Genomic DNA, 19615 nt, shown 5'->3' on the forward strand with positions numbered 1-19615 from the left:
AGCGAGGGTCTCCTACAGCAAAAGCTGAAATGGTAATGGTAATGGAGCGCTATGGGGCTAGATTATTTCAGGCCAGCAGAGGAAGCGCTATAACAAGTAAAGCCACAGAGCGCTGAACAGTGCAAATTACGAAGCACACCACAGTCCAAATGTAATTGTAATAGGCAGCAAGCAAACACAAGGCACAGCAGCGTTACAGAGCGCGGCGCAGTTAAGTAAATAAATAATTTAATTTGCGAGGCAGAAATCAGCAGTGTGGTACAATACCAGGAGAGGAGAGGAGGTGGGGGAGCGACCACTTCTGGGAGCAGCAGGGCAGAAGTACAGAAAATCCGGATAATTTGAAATAACAGAATGAAGTCTAAAACAGAGACATGTTTATTCAGAGATACAGATTCTGAGTTTTCATACCTAAAATGAACTGTCTTAAGGGAAAACAGATGCAAAGGGATGAGTGTTTATTGCCAGACATCAATGCCAAGAGATCTTGGTGGTTCAATTGCTCTGAAAAAAGGGAGGACATTTCCACCAAGCCCTTTCAGTTCTCCTGACATTACTTTTGGCAGTATGGGGCTCAACTGATTCTCAAATGTGGAATAAGTAGATGTTTGCTGGACAGATTTTGAGGAGTTGACAGATTAGGAGGCTCTTTTTACTTTTGCAAGATTATGTAATCTATATATTTTACTATGTTTTATTCCAGGTTTACAGACCACATTAATATGTGTACAGGACTGAGGATGAACTTAGATAACACAGGGGTAACGGTGGTGGTTGGAAGGTATGGTCTCCAGTCCATTGCCTTTCCAATGGTTGAGGAGCAAAGCTGTCCCTATCAGTTCTTCACATTTGAATTTTGCTCATATGTTTTCCTGCTGAGCTGTCACTAGCGCACATATAAATCCAGCTTTAATTGTGTTTCTCCCACTTACAAATACTTTACAAATTGCTTCCAGCTTTGACACGAATGGGTAGAGTTTCCTCTGTAAAGGTTATGTAAATGTTATCATAACTGTCCCCCACAATTATGGTGATGCCTTTTATCCTGGCTCACCCAGACACTTGTTTAAATGCTCCAGTTTTTTCAAAGTGAGCATTTACCATTGGACATGACTGAATGTAAATTTTAGGCCATTTCTGCATCAAAGAGACTGCTGGAGCACATCAGTCAACATTTGGCATGTGACTCCTTCTTGTCATTATTTTGTGTCCCAGCTTTCACCTCTCCTAAATGATAATTATGCAATGCTAACACCCATTTCTCAATATGAATTAAATTACCAGTTAAGGATATAGCTAGTCATTAGGTAATTATAAGCAATGTTAGTAAATTTCCTGCTGAATGTGATGCCCATCCTTTCATGAGTTAGTGTGATAAAGTTAGGGCTTTCCAAAATGATGATAATTGTTGGATTTGCAGTGCATGCTTGTGTGTTTGAGCAGATATTTCAGTGAAAGAGACTTTCCTTTAAGCTTCAGTTTTTCATTTAATTACAAAACACATTTCTCATAGCCAGCAACTTTATTCACTCTTAACAAATCTGCACAAAGCCTTCTTAAATTCATAAAATGTTATTTCTGAACTTAAACATGTTTGTATGACAATTCTGAGCCCAACCTTGTAGGGGGCGGGGGCTTGCTCAAAATGTTTTTCAAATTATCTACACATAGACATTGATTGTGAAATAATAACATATGGATGGGCGATATGGAACATGAGAAAAGTCAGCATGTAGTAAGATAATAATGCTAAGTGTCTGCTTCATTACATTTTTATGACCACCCTTTATCTTTTCTTGAAAAATACCCCTATTAAGGCTACATCATGTGTATATATATATATATATATATATATATATAATGTTTGTCACACGCAGGTTTGGTGCAGTTTATTTTGAGCCAGAGCTAACCCTAAGCTGCTTCTTATCTTTGGCATGAGATGCCTACCATTTTCTTTCTGGTGTGGAAAAGTCATAGTGTTTCTGAATGTGGTCAACATCCTCTGCAAATAAAGGGGGCAAGCTACAGTATTATGAAACTGATTTGCATGCTATGGGCAGTAATCATGTTGTGTCGGTCTACCTACATATTGATTTCCCAACATAATCATTGAGTTAATCTATATGAAACGACTGTTTGAATGTCTTGAAGTTTGTGATGAATGGAGCAATCTCTAACAATGGTCCAAAATATATTAACATGCCCCCCTTTGACCTTGAGGAGAAAAAGTAAGAACAAATATATTTTGCGAACTGAAGAAAAATACTTATTTATATCTGAACAACTCCAATATATTTGGTCTCATGTACTTGTTTTATTGACTCTGTGCATTGGGACTCTCCTAACAAGGCCCAGGGACATGTGCACCTACCATTAAAACTTGCTGAAATTGTCTATATTCCTACTTTGCTTATTTAACTTACCTGTAAGTCCCTAATATATGGTGCAAAGTATAACTATGACCTGTGAGGTAAATGTCACTAGTATATTGCAGCAACATTGTGCCATCCGCTACAGACACAGTGAAAAATTACTACAGGCCTACCACTGTAACCTGTCTCTGCAGTTTAAAAACTGTAAATGCGACATGCCCCTAAAAATTTAAATCTTAACTGGCCGTAAGGCAGGGTAAATGGGATTTAAAAGTAGAACACGTGAAAGTTTAACAGTGACAAGGCCACAGAATCCATTTTCACTGTAGTAGGTTTAGCTGTTCCATAAGAAAGCATTAGGATACAAAATGAAGCTTTATAATGTTATATTGGCCTAGGGAAAAACTAAAAATTTCAGTCTTGACTTTTTAAAATATTTATGACAAGCCCAAATGGTAAAGTTGGGTTTGTCGTAAATATTTTAGAAATGGTACTTTTAGAACGTTATGTTTTCACTGCCTAAAGCCTCTGTAAATCCATTTGCATGATCTTTCAACTGTCGCCCAGGTGCTAAATAGAATCCTTAGTGATGTGTAAACTGGCTCCCAGAGCTGGGACAAATGCTTTGGGTCTGGGGAGGTATTCAGTTTCTCTGGGCTGTTTCAGGACATTTTTAACTTCTAAGTGGTCTACCCAGTCAAAAATTAATATTAGTTGACACCTTGGCAGGGAAGTACCAACCCCACTGGGAGAGGAACTATTCGCAGTACTAGTTTGTAGTGATCACAGAGGAGGGGTTGCCTATGTCCCTGTCCACACCACTGGGGTGGGCACAAGAGTTCAGCGCTCAATCCATCATCTCCTTGTGTTTGCTTTATTTGCCCTAAGTTGGCAGGGTATGGCCGGATGCGGGTCCTTTGCTCACTTTGCCACTGGATTCAAGCTAGCCTGGCTGATGAGGACTGTTAGCCCAAAACCGGTCCTAGGATGCTTGTTTCTGGTCCAGGGAAGACATGGCTTGGCAATTCGGGCTGGACTGTTCCCATGAGTCACAGGGTCAAGACTGATTTGTACATAGTTGTGTCTGAACTGGGGTGGCACAGTGAGCTAAAGAACGATGATGGATTCAACCCAAATCTGTGACTGGGGGTGAGTGTCTGGAAAGTTTCAGTGCTCCGTCCATCATCTCCTTGTGTTTGCTTCGTTCCATCGCAACACCCATTGATTTTGACGCTGCCTCCTATTTACAAGGGCAGCGTAAATAGGAGGCAGCGCCAAAATTAAGACCAGGGAAAACCAGGTCTTAAATCAGCGAAACAAGAAGAAATGCTTTATTTCTCCTTGTTTTTGCTGTTTCCTTGTCTGCTGCCTTGTGCAACACACATAAAAAAAGCACATTTCATTACAAGAATGGAGGCTACATTATGCATAATCTTTTAATGCAGTCTCCAAACAGCCACATACATCACAATACCAAAAGTTCCAGAATAGAATATAACAAGTACATAAATGCCATGAGCTGACAACAATCTGCCTCTTTTAAATGCGGCTCCGAGCTGATAAGTAACTCCTTTCTTTTCACTTCACTACTCTTATAAGCCTTGTTTAATCCTTGTTTATCTATCGGTTTTATGGCGGTGGACTAACCCCACCACCACCGCCTCCCCTACCCCTCCCTACCGATCTCCAATTTACGGAGATCACCCTCCCCCTTTTTTCCTTCCTTTAGTGGTAAGGTAAGCTCAAAGAAATTCACTGTATCGCACCTTTTCACGTCTTACTAACTTTTTATTGCAGCTTTCACGTAAGTGGTATGTTACTATTCTTTTCCCGTTTCTCCGCGTACTCCCACTCACGATCTTCCCATAATCGCGCTCTCTGAGCTTCCGCCTTTAGACATGAGCCCTCAGAGATGCCCTACAAATTCAGACACCCTCGATATGTTTGCCAATGCAGGTCGTGATTAGAAAGGGCATGTCCCTGCATCGCAGTAAAAATTAAAGAAGATACCTTGGTAACCGGGACGTTCCGTCTTACGGTTGCCTAGGTCCTTTCCTCTCCCTGCCTTCAACTCGAGCTCCAGGCGATCGCTTGCACATACGATCATCCCCATGACAACGCGCCCTCACGACCGTCAGTTGACGATCATATCAGCTGTCTTCACTAAAGCAAGACTAATTATACTTTTAAACACCCTCTCTTTCCCAAGTAAGGCTAATTATTATTCTAAATGCTCCGCATAAAAAAAGGAGATATATCATTTAACTAGAGACATTCTAACCTCTTCAGGCATTTAAGCAGTTTGATCCTGCCTTGATCTTTCACCCTCTGGCCAAATTATAACGCATTCCTCTTATGAGCCATAACCCTTATTTTTGGCTTAATACAATAAGTGGCAACCCACCACTTTTATAAACATTAAAAAGCGCAATATCTGATTCTGATTCAGACGACGCATCCGCCTCCGCCCCCAACATTGATAAAGAATACTTTAGAAAAATGCTGCAAAGAGAAATTAGGTCATGTATCTTTGAGACCTTAAACCAGGTTATTCCACCCAAGAGGCCACTCCCTACTCAGGAGGACGAGGCCATCGAAATCCTCATTGATGAGACCAGTGAGACAGGGGTTAAAATAATTTTAAAAAGTACGAATATTGAGCAAACTACCCCTACGAGCACTCTAGCAGGTCCTAGCACCTCATCCAACCTGGGAGGTCTTAGCACCTCAATACTGAATGGAGGTCCTCGCACCTTGAGCTCCCTGGAAGTCCTTAGCGGGACAACTAAAACGGGTGCCCATCGCGGCACAAATTATCTGGGTGTCCCTAGCTGCACAAATCATCCTAGTGCTCAAAATGACACAGGGGGTAACCTTTTTAAAGACATTGAATCATCTGATATCCCCAATGAGTATATCTTAGACTTAGATGAAGAGGATGACGAGTTCTACAATATTGAGGAAGAGCCTCCTACATCCTCTAAGGACAACATCCTTGACCCCATGCGGGAAGAAATATTCTCCCCTCTAAACCTCAAGCATCCTAGATCCTCTGAGTGATAGCCCCAAGACCACGTTGTCAAATTCATAAAGAAATGGCTTTGCAACCTACTCTTGAGGGATACCAGGAACATTCTTAGAGCAGAATGCTCGAGACCTTCCTATGAAGATAAAACTTGCCAAACTCCCAACCTCGACCCTGAGCTCATAACATTTATTTTTAAGCTTGGTTGGGACCCCAGAAAGGGGATGGAGAGATCCCTGAAAGGCTGCCAGGACCATTGTTTCGACGTCCTGGGACCCCTTGCAAGAAAAATGTATTCCGCCGAGGAAAGCCATATCCGTGGCCCACCTCTCAATACCGAAGTAATCAGAGGCTGGAGCCAGAGAGCCCTAATACTTTTAGGTAACGCAAACGCTAGCCTTAATGCCAAAAGGCGCAGAGTAGTTCTCACTAAAATTAATCCAAAGCTTAGCAATATGGCGGATAAAGAGCCCTCTAACAACCCAAAAGGACTACTCTTTGGAGAAGACCTCATCAAATCTCTTGATAAATACGTATCAACTTTCACTGCCTTAGATAAGGCTAAAAAAAATATGAGGAAGGTCTTTAACAACGCCTTTTTGGACGGGCCGGAAGAAGGGGCCTCTCTTCCGGACGGTTTAATCAAAGGACCTATCTAGTATCCTGTGGCTTCGGACGTGGATACCAACAATACTACGCCCCTGCTTTCTACCCCCAGAAAGGCAGAGGCCCCCACGCAAGATAATTCAGATCTTGTGGCTTCTCTATCAGCACAAATCTACCAAGTGAGTACTCTTCTCCTCCCACCCTCCCCTTCTATCCCTCTAAAGGTGGGAGGCAGGCTCAAACATGTTTACCAAAATTGGAAGTTATTAATTTAGGATCCCTGGGTCCTAAACACAGTAAAGGGCTTTGTGAGACACAAACCTCATTCCCGCGAGACATACCTCTCTCCCCAGATCAGCAAAAAATAGTAGATCAGGAGATCTCCTCTATGCTTCAGAAAGGGGCGATAATAGAGGTCCCCTTGGATGCAATAGGATTCATAAGTACACCATTTCTCATACAGAAGAAAGAGAAAGGTTGGAGAATCGTGATAAATTTAAGGGAACGTAACAAATACCTAGTCTACAGACATTTCAAGATGGAGGGCGTCCATCTCCTGAGGGATCTTCTTTTGGAGGGAGACTGGCTGGTCACTAAAAGACGCCTATTTCACCATCTCTATGGCCGAAGTCCATCAACCTTTCCTTCAGTTTATGTGGAAAAAATATCTATACCAATTCCAAGCACTTCCCTTCGGGCTGTCCTCTGCCCCTTGGTGCTTTATCAAGATCATGAGAGTGATTGCCTCATTCCGGAGAGAAAGAGGTATCCGCATGATCATATATATAGACGACGTCCTTATAATGTCTCAAGACCTCACACAAATAGTCGAAGACCTGAAAACTGTAATGGATCTCTTAGAGAGCCTAGGGTTCATTATAAACAAAGAAAAATCTCTCCTGACTCCCTCCAGATCTCTGGAGTTCTTGGGCTTCACCGTGGATACCTCCAAATGCCTTCTTCTTCTTCCTTCCATAAACATATCCAATATCAAGAAAGAGATAAGACAAGTCTTGAAACAACAAGACCTTCCCCTGAGGGAACTAGCCAGACTACTGAGTCTCCTCTCCTCCTCCATTCAAGCAATCTTCCTGGGCCCTCTAAATTATCGTTCACTGCAAAGGATACAAGGGAGAGCCCTAAGATCGGGTCTCTGGTACAAGATCGAATTACTCTAGACCAGGAGGCCAAATCGGAACGTTCACGGTGGCTAGACAACCGAGAAGCATGGAATGGAAAGCAATTGTTGGCTCTAAGTCAAAATTTGTCTTAGAATCAGATGCATCACTCCACGGCTGGGGTGCATGCCTTCTCAATCAAAACACGTATGGAATCTAGTCACAAGAGGAATTTTCTCACCGCATAAATTATCTGGAGTTAACAGCTGGACTCTATCTGGAGTTAACAGCTGGAGCATAAAATCGCCCTCAAAGCAGAATATCTTCCGGGCAAGACAAACATCTCTGCGGATTGGAACTCCAGATTTCTTCTAGATCACAGTGTTTGGAAACTCAATGTTTCCATTTTCAGGAGTCTGGACAGAATCTGGGGTCCACTAGAGATAGACCTTTTTGCCAGAAGACTTACGTTCCAACTGCCAAAATATTTCAGCTGGATGCCCGATCCCGGTGCTCTAGCAGTGAACACATTTCTCCAACCCTGTAATGAGTGAAAGCTTATGCTTTCCCTCCCTTTGCCATTATCCAAAGAGTCCTACAGAAAGTGAGACACGACCAGTTCTCCCTAGTCCTAATAACTCAGTTCTGGCCATCTCAGGCTTGGGTCCCTACCACTCTGAAACTGGCATACACCCCCACCCCCTTCTTAATTCCTTCCCAAGAGAATCTTCTAACAGACGTAGACGGAGGATTTCACTCCCTAATTCAGACAGGGACTTTGAACCTTCTTGCTTGGAAAGTATCAGGAGATCCAATGAAATCTCAGACTTTTCATCATCAGCTGCTACATTCCTCAGAGAATCTGGGGCCCCAGGCCCTCACTATAGATACAACATTTGGAGATGCTGGGTTCGTTGGTGCCTGGAAAGGAACCTGGATTCCTTACAGGCACCTATTGTTGACGTAGTAAACTTCCTGGTTGAGCAATTTGATAAGGGTTTATGTTATGGAACTATCAATTACAATAGATCGGCAATCTCTGCTGGCCATATCCTTGTCACCTGGAAAACAGTAGGTAAAAATGTCATTGTATGCAGAGGTATGAAGAGCATTCGCCTAAAAAGGCCTCCTAAACCCAAATATGAGACTCTCTGGAATGTAAAGTTAATCCTAGACCTTTTTAATAACTGGCCAGATAACACCCCATTGAATAGAAAATACTTCTCTATCAAGCTTGCAACTCTTCTATGCCTTATCTCCTGTCAAAGAGTCTCTGATGTCAAAGCTCTAGAGATCTCTAACAGATCATATAACATCTTTGGCGTCAAGTTTGATATTTATAAAAGAACCAAAACTATGTCTGATTCAATCTTCTATCCACGTTTTGATCCCTGCTCAAAACTTTGTGTAGTTGACTGCATGAGACTTTATGATCAAAGAATGTCTAGTCTTCGCCCCCCAGGTGTAAATCAATTACTCATCTCTTTTGTTAAACCCCATAAAGCTATAACCTCAGCATCCATTTCTAGATGGGTTAAAACCTCCATGAACTTAGCAGGCATTGACTTAACGAAATTTCAAGCTCATTCTGTTAGAGGCGCTATGGCCAGTAAATCTATATGGTCTGGAGGTAAGTTGGACGACATCCTCAAAGCGGCTGATTGGTCGAACGCTAGCAACTTTGTATGTCACTACTGTAAACCTATCGAACATATGTCTAATTCTGTCTTACAAAGCTACCAACATGCATAATGTAGCCTCCGTTCTTGTAATGAAATTGAGATTCTCCTATTTCCATGACTAGAGAATCTGGATTTCATTAAAGACACGGAGGCTGACATTATACCACCCATCCAAGCCTTTGGATGATTATCTTGACAGTGTTTTCTTGCTTGTAATGACATTGCTTTATTGCTTAGCTTGTTATCCTTAATAGTTTTAGAGTATTTTTTCTCATCTCTGAATTTTTATCTTTTCGTGTTGTATTTTATACATCTCTTCTGGAGACATTTACTTCTCCCTCTTTTCAGGTAACCCTTCTTCTTAACTGCGTGATGTGTTGGATTATCCTTCCTTTGGCTTCTTCCTCCTTTGTCACGCCTCCTCGACGACCCATTGGAAGTTTTAAAGTCTTCAAGTTGGAATTCTGAAAGTTTATTATTATTCCTGGACTTACTCATTCTCTCCTCTACATTTAAAAGAGGCAGATTGTTGTCAGCTCATGGCATTTATGTACTTGTTATATTGTATTCTGGAACCTTTGGTATTGTGATGTAGACTGCATTAAAAGATTATGCATAATGTCAGCCTCTGTGTCTTTAATGAAATCCAGATTCTCCAGTCATGGAAATAGGAGAATGGCAATTGCCTATGATTGTTTATGTGCACGAAGGTCCTCCTTCCTGCACATAAACAATCATTTAAAAAAAAAAAATCCGTTTTACAACTTCTATGTGTGCTGCATTAAGAAGCACGCCTAGATGTTACAAAACAGCATTTCAAGATTGTTTATATGCAGGAAGGGGGATCTTCCTCCACATAAACAATTTTCCCTTGAACATAGGCACCCTTGAACAATGGTGCAAGGATGCTTGAGTTTGCGCTAGGCAGATGAAGTTATTGCCAGCGCAGGGGGAAACGCAGAGCTACACCTTATTCTTGTGAATATGGTGCAGCCCTGCGTTTCTAAGGCAACGGAGCGTATCGCTAGCCTTCTAGACTTAACGACACGCTCCAACACTTTCTTTGTAAATATGCCCCCTGGTTTCTCTAACCAACTCATGTTCCATTGAGGTTGGCCTTAAATCGCAGCAACGTACCGGTTACGCGTAACTAGATGGCCGCGGTTGGCGCTTAAAGTTTTTCACACTATTTTCATTTAAAATTAAAAAAATTCTTATCTCAGTTTACTTAACTGGTTTTTATGTTACTTTGGTGTCATTTTCTCTATTAAATTATTCTCTAATTTTATAAATTGGAGTTGGATTTTTATTTTGTTGTGTTTTCTATTTTTTGACTCTTTTAATACTTCTCAATGCTTTTTGCATTTTCTCAAGTTAAGCCTGTCTAATCTTTGCCATAGCTACGAGGTGTTGAGTTCAGGTTTAAATTACTGTAACATTTACTGGACATAACAAGAATAACAACAACTTATAATATACTTTCTCACACCTAAATGTCGATTTTGGACCTTATTTAGTGTCTGGCAGAGGAAATGGTTCATCACATACTTGGCAGATGTCTTGCAGACTGTATAACAAGTGCATTACAGACTATGGCGCGTGTAATTTGGAGACAAGATACCCATCATGATGTGCCAGATATCTCATCTGCCAAACTCTAAATAAGGCCCTAATTTTGGGAACTTTTGTTGATAATATGCTGAGTTTGGTAGATAATAAACTGTCTGTCACAGCCAGTCCATGGAAATCAGGACACTTCTGGTGGTTTTACCTTTTAAACTCATGTCCACTAATGACTTCGCCCTAGCATTTACTCATTGTTGCAAAAAGCACAGCATCTTTAGACTGCTTAATCAGCAAAATGTGCTGTATACATTTTTATATACTCATACAAACATCTGCCACCAAATGTGCACTCCATTTAAATGACAGTTGATAGAAATTAACAGACTGAATTGTTTTTGGGTCCAGTCCCTTGAAAACTGAGTCTTAGCCCGTTCAAATCATAGTGTTAAGGTGAATTATTAAAACCATTGAGTAATAGAACACTGCTTTGTGCTTTTAATAACTATACAAAAACAGGGCATGGATTGTTGTACAGTTCTGCTCTAGGTCACACACATTGAAAAACATTTGACTGAAATCAAAGGTATCGTGATGATTTTCTGCTCTTAGTGATGTTTCTGTTAATTACTCAAGTTATGACAATCTTTCTTCTTATTGTGTGAACTACAGACAGGTTATTTACTTCTCGACATGGTCCTGTTTTCAGGTTTTAGTTTCCACTCTTTGTGAAGCTGATGGACTTTTCATATATTATATGATATGTATGTAGGTCAGCTGAAGGATGGTGTTTACCAAATCATTGGACTACTGGTACTGTTGAGAAGCTCAAATGTGGAAACAATGGTGGTTAGGTTTCCAAATGGAGGACTCCATTGGGAGGGTGGGACATCTGTTCCTTTCCTTATATTTAGTAAGTATAGATGACATTGGCTCTTTTGAACATCAGGATAACTATCACATCAAACACTTGCCTCTCTTTCTACTGAGCACAATTAGATTTACCAAAGAAATGTGTTGCAAACCCCTGTTCCTGTATATCCATCGTTGCCTGTTGCCCATTATTTGCACAGAGCAGCATGTGTTTATCATTTGATATGTGTCAAATGCATGGCCTTATCTAATTGTACATGTGTGTTGGTATTTAGAAGCTCTGTTCTTGATGAATTCTTGGCCACTGTTCTCATTGTGCATAATATATAGCCTTGAGCATGACTTTCCGGATATGCAGAATTTACTGTTAGTTTTGGGGCATGGAGGACATGTGGCCACTAGGTGGGATTATGAACCTATCACTGTCTTCCCGTAGGAATGCCCACATTTTCTATGATTTATGTATTTGCACAGTCTACCTGTGGACATCGATTTGTGATGTCAGTTTCAGAGGGAATGTACATGATTGAAGGTTTTGTTAAAAAATGTTGGAGCAGAAACAATGGTCGTTCCATGTTTTTGTGGGAGTGAAGAAGCAGATTCTCAAAATGTGGAAATCAAGAGGGATTCCAATGGTTCAATGTTGTCCAGTTGATTTGATGCTTTTATCAAAATATGAACAAATGCAGAGCAGATAAGGGCCAAGGAGTATGCTTTTTGTGTGTATCAATGTTGTTTTTGATGTCCCTGATTGTATATGCTTTCTATGTAGATCTTTCTATATAGATGTAGTTGTATATGCACTTACATTGTTGCCAGCAAGTCTAGTATGATCTATTTATCTGTGTGAAAATATGGTAGGTTGGATATTCTGATTCTATGACTGAACATATGATTCACACTTTTAGATTGTATCTAAGTCTAATGAAATGTATTAAAAACTAATGTTTTTGGAGATGTCTTGAAGTTAGCTGATAAAGCGGTGTGGCGTTTTTGCATTTCCTGAGAGAATAAATATGCAGTGGCGTCCTGTTCAAAATGGGGGTGTTGGGAGGTGTGTTTGATTGTGAAAAAAAACATTCACTTCCTGATCGCCGTGTCTCTCCACCATTTCTCCCGTGACGTGCCTCCTCCGCTCGTCTTCCAGGAAGGACCCAGGCTCCCCTGAGCTAATCACATAAGCAGCGATTGGTCTGAGCGTTGTTGTTCAGCGCACAGATGGGAAATGGGAGCCTGGGTATGTTCTCCACCAAGGCTGTTAGGCAGCCTGAGTGGAGAACATGCAAAGGGCTCCTGACGTATTGGCCAGCCCGAACAGGGCTGGCCAAAGCTTCATGCACACTTTACAGTGCAGCAACCACTCCGCCTCCCTGATGTCAGGGGAGCCAACCCCCGCCTCGCCTTAACCAGACACTACTAAAAATAAAATGAGAATAACTTCTGCTATTATCATTTTATTTTTTATATTCACTGCTCGTGAGCTCGTGAGCAGTGGGCCGAGACTCTTCCCCTTAGAGGAGAAGCCACTACTGTAAATATGGAGTTAGCTAGAGCCAATAAACAACGGCTTGCTTCTCATGCTTTTCATATATCAGAAAATGTCCTTACCTTTATAGTAATGGGTGGGCTGGTGAGAACAATGTCCTTCTCCACAAGCAGTTTTTTACCCTGCTCATCCTCACACAGAGCTGAGACCTTAATCATGTTGTCTTCAGTCAAGGCGTTTTCATACTGACAGTAGGAGATCTTCAGTGGGATCTGTTTCTCTGAAAATGCAGAAGACACAGCATGGTGAAAAAACATAAGGAACTATGGGAAATTATCTTTCTCTGGAGTTTAGTGATTAAAAACTAAAGTTCTGGATTGCATTCCAAATGACATGGCATGCTTGCTATCTATTAAGATTCGTTTTTTTATGGATCTTTATTTATTTGGTAGTTTATATGGCATATGTTAAGCTTGCGGGTATCAAGTGCTTTACATCAAAAACTTTCCAAAGTAACTTATACAATATCATATGCAACACAAAATACCAGGATAAGACAATACAGACAAAAATTGGCAACAATGAAACCAAACTGCAAGGTCAATAATTGAAGGTGCAAACAGAGGCTAGTTGGAGTAGAAAACAAATTCTATCCTGTACTCAGTACATAGGTAGGCAGACCGGAGCACTAGAAGGAAATCAGGTGAACAGCCAAACAATTCCAATCTCTGTCTACAGGTAATCTAGAGAGAGGAAGGCAGAAAATTATAACCTGCCAAGCAGCATTGCTTCTGTGGATCCCGGGCTACAGATTATGTCCTGAAATGTGCATATAAACAGTTCATGAGATCCAGGGATATTGCTGGCTCACGTTACTATGCAAGAAATATCTTACCTTCACATGCACCATACACAAAACTGAAATTGCCTTCCTAGACCTTACCATCAAACATGAAGAAGGTAAACTCTACACAAGCCTTTCTAGAAAGCCCACAGAGAGGAACACTCTCTTGGCTTACAATAGTAGCCACCCTAGGGCCCTACGTGCTGGTCTACCATGTGGCCAATTTCTGCACCTCTGCAGAAATTGTATCCATAAGCAGGATTATTTCAGATAGGCCTTCATTTTACGAGACAAACTGGTGGAAAGGGGCTATCCCAAAAGAATAGTGAATAATTCCCTCAAACGTGTATGGTACTGCTCAAGAGAGGAACTTCTAACTCCTCAAAAAAAGACCCCTCTTGATAAAATGATCTGTGTAACTACATTCTGCACCCACACAAATAGAATTCAAAACATATTTTTTTTTAAAATGGCACTTAATTGAGAGACTAGACTCCTCTCTGCAAACCCACATGTTTGCCTTTCAGCGTGGGAAAAATATCAAAGACCAGTTAGTCCATTCCTCCATTCAATGCCCTAATACCACTAGAAGAAGAACTCTTGAAACAATCTTGGGTCTACTCCAATGAAAAGGTCACTTCTGTTGTGGTAATTGTATTGCATGTACTTTTTCCTTTGACACAAAGTTCATTGAACATGGATTTCTCAAAAATGAACTTAAGTTTGTTTCTAATTGCAATTCACGCAATGTAGCATATTGCATTAGTGACTTGCCCTAAACATAGCAATCCATCAAGACCAGGGACTGCCAACAACGGAGAAGAATATGTTGTGCAGTGCCCAATGCACCCATGGTGGCACATTTCACAGGAAAAAACCCATACTGCAGTAGATCCCAAATGGCAAGTGATTGATGTGGCACTTGCGACATTACCCATATTCTGCAAATCATTGAGTGAAAATGGATGGAACTTTGCAACTCCATTGATCAGGGATTTCATACCTCAGAGGAATGGCACAGTTTTGTAACAACTTTTTGCCATTAATATTTTGGTCAGTCAGTCAAAGTTCTTTATTGCGATAACTTAATATCATACAAAGACAATGGCATAAAAAACAACAAATAACATGAATAAAAAGAAGCAGATTAAAAACAATTAAAAAACAGTTAAAACTTTAAAAAAGAGCATTTCAGATAAAAAGCAATGTACCATGTACAAATCATTAAGACTTTGTAATTGCGTGGTATTAAAGTACATTAATAGTAAAGTACATGATAAAGTGCAATATCCCAAGGAATAATCCCCGAATAATTGATCTACTAAGATACACACTTTGATCTAAAATTCGTTAACCTGAAGTTGCCATCAGCCCGACTAGTTAATAAGCAAGTCTGCACTCTTGAGTCTGGTATTCCTGCTTCTTATTGCTCTTACCAGGAAATTTGCCACGAAAAACATGATCCTGGGAGTTTGCAACATTTGTAGGTAAATAAGAGCAGGTCGGACCAGAATGAATCCCGCTTCCTTAAGTATAGGAACGAGAAACTGCCTCCGGGCATCGTTATAATGGCTACAAAACATTATAAAGTGCATTGTGCTCTGATCTGAAAAAAGATCACATGAACATGGCGGGGCCTTTTCCGGGGTACTCCACTCAGAGTAAAAACCCAAGTTAAAATGAATTAGGTTAAGTCTAAAACGGGTTAAAATGAACCTGTGATAAGGGTTAGTCACCACATTAAGGTAGTTGTCAGGACCACTAGGTATAGCCAGCAGGAGGCTGGCCCTAACACAGGGTTTCTGTAGCTCGACTTCCTCCCTCTCCAAGGAAAGAAGGTCTTTCATAGCAGCCTTGATGAATACAACGTCATTGGATGTTATGGAGTCAATGGCTGTATATAGTTCAGGCCTCCCCAACCTACAAAAACTGTCCTTAATGTACTTTAACCATCCAATCTTATGTACATTATCCAGGGTCAAACAGTCCCTTATTATGGAATGGTTTAGGGAAATTTCAGGATTAAGCCATAGCTTGAGCCATGCGATTAATGGGGCTGTTCTAACCATATCGCTAATGAAGCCTTCTCCTATCTCCTGGTGGACAGTATAGGATGGGGTTGACTGCGGGACGCCCAAAACTAATCTGAAAAATCTGTTTTCCGCGGTCTGTAAGAGGTCAACTCTTTTATGCCCCCAAAGGGAGCTCCCATATGAAGCTACAGAGATACATTTGGCTTTGTATATTTTACTAATAGCTTCAAAAGGCCTGCCCCCTAATCTTTTTGAAAAACCATGAAGGGCCGCGGAAGTTCTAGCCAGTGTAGCTACTCTACTTTTTACGTGAGGGCCCCAACTACCTTTTTCGTCAAAAGTAATCCCTAGATAGGGGAAAGTAGTAACCCGAACAAGTTTTTCCCTTCCGCAGAAAAAAGTTTTATGGGCGGATTTCCTTGAGGCCAGACCCATAAGCATAATCTGCGATTTTTTTGCGTTAATTTTCAGGTCTAAGGAACCCATAAAGGATTCGAAAGCATCCAGCAGCCGTTGTAGCCCCACTCCTGTTCGCGCCAGAAGCACCGCGTCATCCGCGTACAGGAGAACTGGGATACCCTGTTCCCCCGCACGTGGAATATCGCAGGTGACCCCTCTTAGGGCGGGCTCTAGGGCATTCACATACAGCGTGAACAGTAGAGGTGCCAAGATGCATCCCTGACGGACACCTCTTTCCGAAGCAAACACTTCAGTACATCTTCCATCAGTAGAGACTCTAACTTTAGCAGACAGGCCAGAATGCAGGTCGGACAGTAAGCTAACTATAGATCTGTCCAGACCCATCTCAACCAGTTTACCCCAAAGCTTAGATCTATTGACCATATCAAATGCAGAGGAGAGGTCCATGAACCCTAGGTACATGGACCCATCCTTAGCTCTGGTGTATTTCTCAATCAGTAGGTGGAGATTGAGGCACTGGTCCAGGGTGCTTCTCTTGGGTCTAAACCCGTATTGCACATTGCTCAAGATGTTGTTCTCGGTGGCCCATGTATTCAGTTTTGCTAATAGAACTCTCCCCAAGATTTTGACTGAGGAGTCTATCAGTGAAATGGGCCTATAGCATGCAGGGTCCTGCCTATTGCCTTTTTTAAAAACCGGAATAATAGTTGAAGTTTTCCAGGACTTCGGGATGTTGTCACGGTTTAAGGCGTTAAAAACCCTGCAAAGCAATCTTGACCAGAAGTTGGGAAAACATTTAAAAGCATCGGCCGGAACACCATCCGGTCCCGGTGCCTTTTTTGTCAGAGTTCGACTAATGGCGTCTAAAATGTCCTCAACTTCAAAGTGCAAGTGGTTACCCAGTGTGATAGTAAACTCTTCATAAGCACTATTCTTAGCTAGAGACTGGCCTGAGTATATCTCTCTGAAGTGTTGAATCCAGTCCTGATCTGGAATATTTGCTTCCAGAGGGGAGTTATCCTCGCCTGTGAGAAGGGGTTGATTAACAATTCTCCAGAACTCCCCACTATTTTTTAATATGGCTGAATCTGTAAGTTGCGCCCAAGCTTCATCTTTGAGCTCTTTCTTTCTGGCTGCAATAACTTTTTTATATATGGCCCTACTAGTCCTAATAAGGTCACGATCCTTTGGATCGGATTTGAGGGCGTTAAGCAGCACAGAGTGTGCTAGGGAACAACTGTGATCAAACCATCTTTTAGGAGGTTTTGTCTTGATCTTACTGATCACAGAGAGCCTACCACTTATCTTACAGCATATATTGGTAAATGCGAGAATGACATCCCCATCATTAGCATCATTCGATAAGCAGACCCCAACCTCTTCCTCAGAGTCTAACAAAAGTTCCTGAATGAATGGTTCTGGGGTTATACTGTCCCATTTGAGTCTGCGTCTTTGGTCCTTAACTTTAATTGGTCCATCCATAAAGGTTGAACCATGGATGCGTCCTAATAATCCACCCTCTCCTATATCCAGAGAAACTGGGTTGTGGTCACTAAAAACAGATATCACAGTTCTATACATAAAAACATTAGATAAAAAACATGCAGAGATAAAAATATAATCAATGATAGAGCCATTGTCTGAGCCCTTAAAAGTAGGGGCCCTATCCTCCTCCCCACAGCTAGATTCATAAAGGTTCCATCTAGCAAGAAAGTTTTCTAGACATTCCCCCTGCTTGTTGTGCGCCAGATGAACCATTGCACTGTTCGGGGGGGATTCAACGTCATCACAAACACATGATAATAAGCACGGATGAATATTAAAATCCCCTAAAAAAATAATTTCGAATACATTAACATCCTCACTGTAGACTGACAGGAAATCATCCAATCTACCGAGACTATATGACGTACAATCGGCAGCATTGGGGTTATAAAAATTAATAAACAAAATATTAGGAGACTCAGTATGAGACAATTCAACGATAAGGCAGTGTTCTGAACCTGAGGCTAGTACCTTAAGGCATCCCTTAATATCAAGTTTAAACAGGCTAATCAAGCCCCCCTTAGCCCTTCCTGCTGAGCTAGCCACGGCAGGAATACTAAAGTAGCTGAAGCCATCAAGAGAAAAGGTGTTGTTAGTGTCCCAGGTTTCCTGAAAGGCGATAACGTCATACGTGGATATAAAATCTAACCAGGTTGCATTATCTGCCTTTGTCTTAATGCCAGCAATATTCCAGGTAAGGATACTAAAAACAGGCACATTAATCCTAGGCTTTACGGGTTGTTCTGGCTGAAGTCAATCATTGTGGTCTAAAAATGAAAGGGGTGCAAAGCGGTTGGACAGTGAGAGGGGTTGAGCAAAAGGATTCTGAAACCCTTGGGGTACAGAATGATTCACTGTATTGCGAGTTTGTTCAAAACCCCATCTCTGGTGTGTGTCAGGGTTAGAATCCCAGGCAAAAGCTGGTGTTTTAGGGTATGTGACATTCTGTTGTTCACCATAAAAGAATTTAAGTGTCAATGGTACAACAGAACCCTGCCTGCGTTGTGGTGGGAGTAAGTTAATTAGGATGTTAGGTAATACCCCTGTGTGAGTAAAACTTACTGCTACGCAATCCCCCTTAAATTTTTTAGGGCGATTGCCCAGCCATGAGACCCTTTTGGCTGTTTTAATTTCCTGGGCCAGCTGCCGCCCACCCCCTGGAGCTAATCTCATATTTGTTGTTAGCCACTGTAGGGCTTTATTAGACAGGGACGATGGAAGTTCCTCAGTACCAGCTTCTAGTGGTGGGACGTTCGCCAGAACTAGGACGACCGGGGAGGCTTCAACTATAAATTGAAGTGGGTCAGTTGGCTGGTCTTGAGCAGGGGGTATCTCAACCGTTAAGGAGCCCTCCCCTCTACTGGTACCTAAACTGCCAAAAGGTTGGTCAGGAAGCTGGGATGGTGAATTACTAGGGGCTACAACTGGAATCACCCTCTCTTGATCATCATCCTGACTTCTACTCTTACCCATATTTACCACAGCTGTCTTAACACAATCAACCCCCTCAGTTAGTTTGTTCATCTGCCCTCCCAATTTTTTAATCTCGGATTGAAGTTTATCGATTTTAGAAAGCAAAGGCTTGACGATGGTTTTGATTTTCACATCAATTAACTCAGTGAGTCTATCGAATAAGTCCTCATCAATGATATTGGTAGACTTTGCACGCCCCCCTCGAGTCTCCTTAGGGGGAACTTTTGGGGTATTAACCCTCTTCCTCCTAGTCCCAGATCTCAGACCACCTCGCCTAGGTGGATTTTTATTTTTCCCGGAATCCGAACAGGAGGGAAATTCAGTAATAGAGGTGTCATCATCGGTGGGGGATGCAAGAATTTCCTGGTCCTCATCGCTGACCACTTGATTCCCAAGGTCCACTAAGAGAACCTCGGAGCCAGATCCAGATGGTACGTTACTGGTCATAGGGCCGGATTCCAGTGGTTTCGGACACATATAACTGGCATCAGGGAAGGTCTGTAAAGAGACTATATCATCCGGTAATGAAATTAGGGAGGGGGATAAACAACGTAGGTCAGGTGACTGACTAAGAC

General features: G+C 41.6%; 1 protein-coding gene across 1 annotated transcript in view; it reads right to left on the reverse strand.

Annotated features, from left to right (window-relative positions):
• Nucleotides 1-19615, reverse strand: part of LOC144768421 (protein-glutamine gamma-glutamyltransferase E-like) — a 251930-nt gene that overhangs the window by 52800 nt on the left and 179515 nt on the right. The window contains exon 11 of the mRNA XM_078652064.1: nt 12848-13005. Within this exon, the coding sequence (XP_078508190.1) occupies nt 12848-13005 (158 nt within the window). The remainder of the gene's footprint in view (nt 1-12847; nt 13006-19615) is intronic.

This window comes from Lissotriton helveticus, chromosome 7, assembly GCF_964261635.1.
Source record: "Lissotriton helveticus chromosome 7, aLisHel1.1, whole genome shotgun sequence".
NCBI lineage: Eukaryota > Metazoa > Chordata > Amphibia > Caudata > Salamandridae > Lissotriton > Lissotriton helveticus.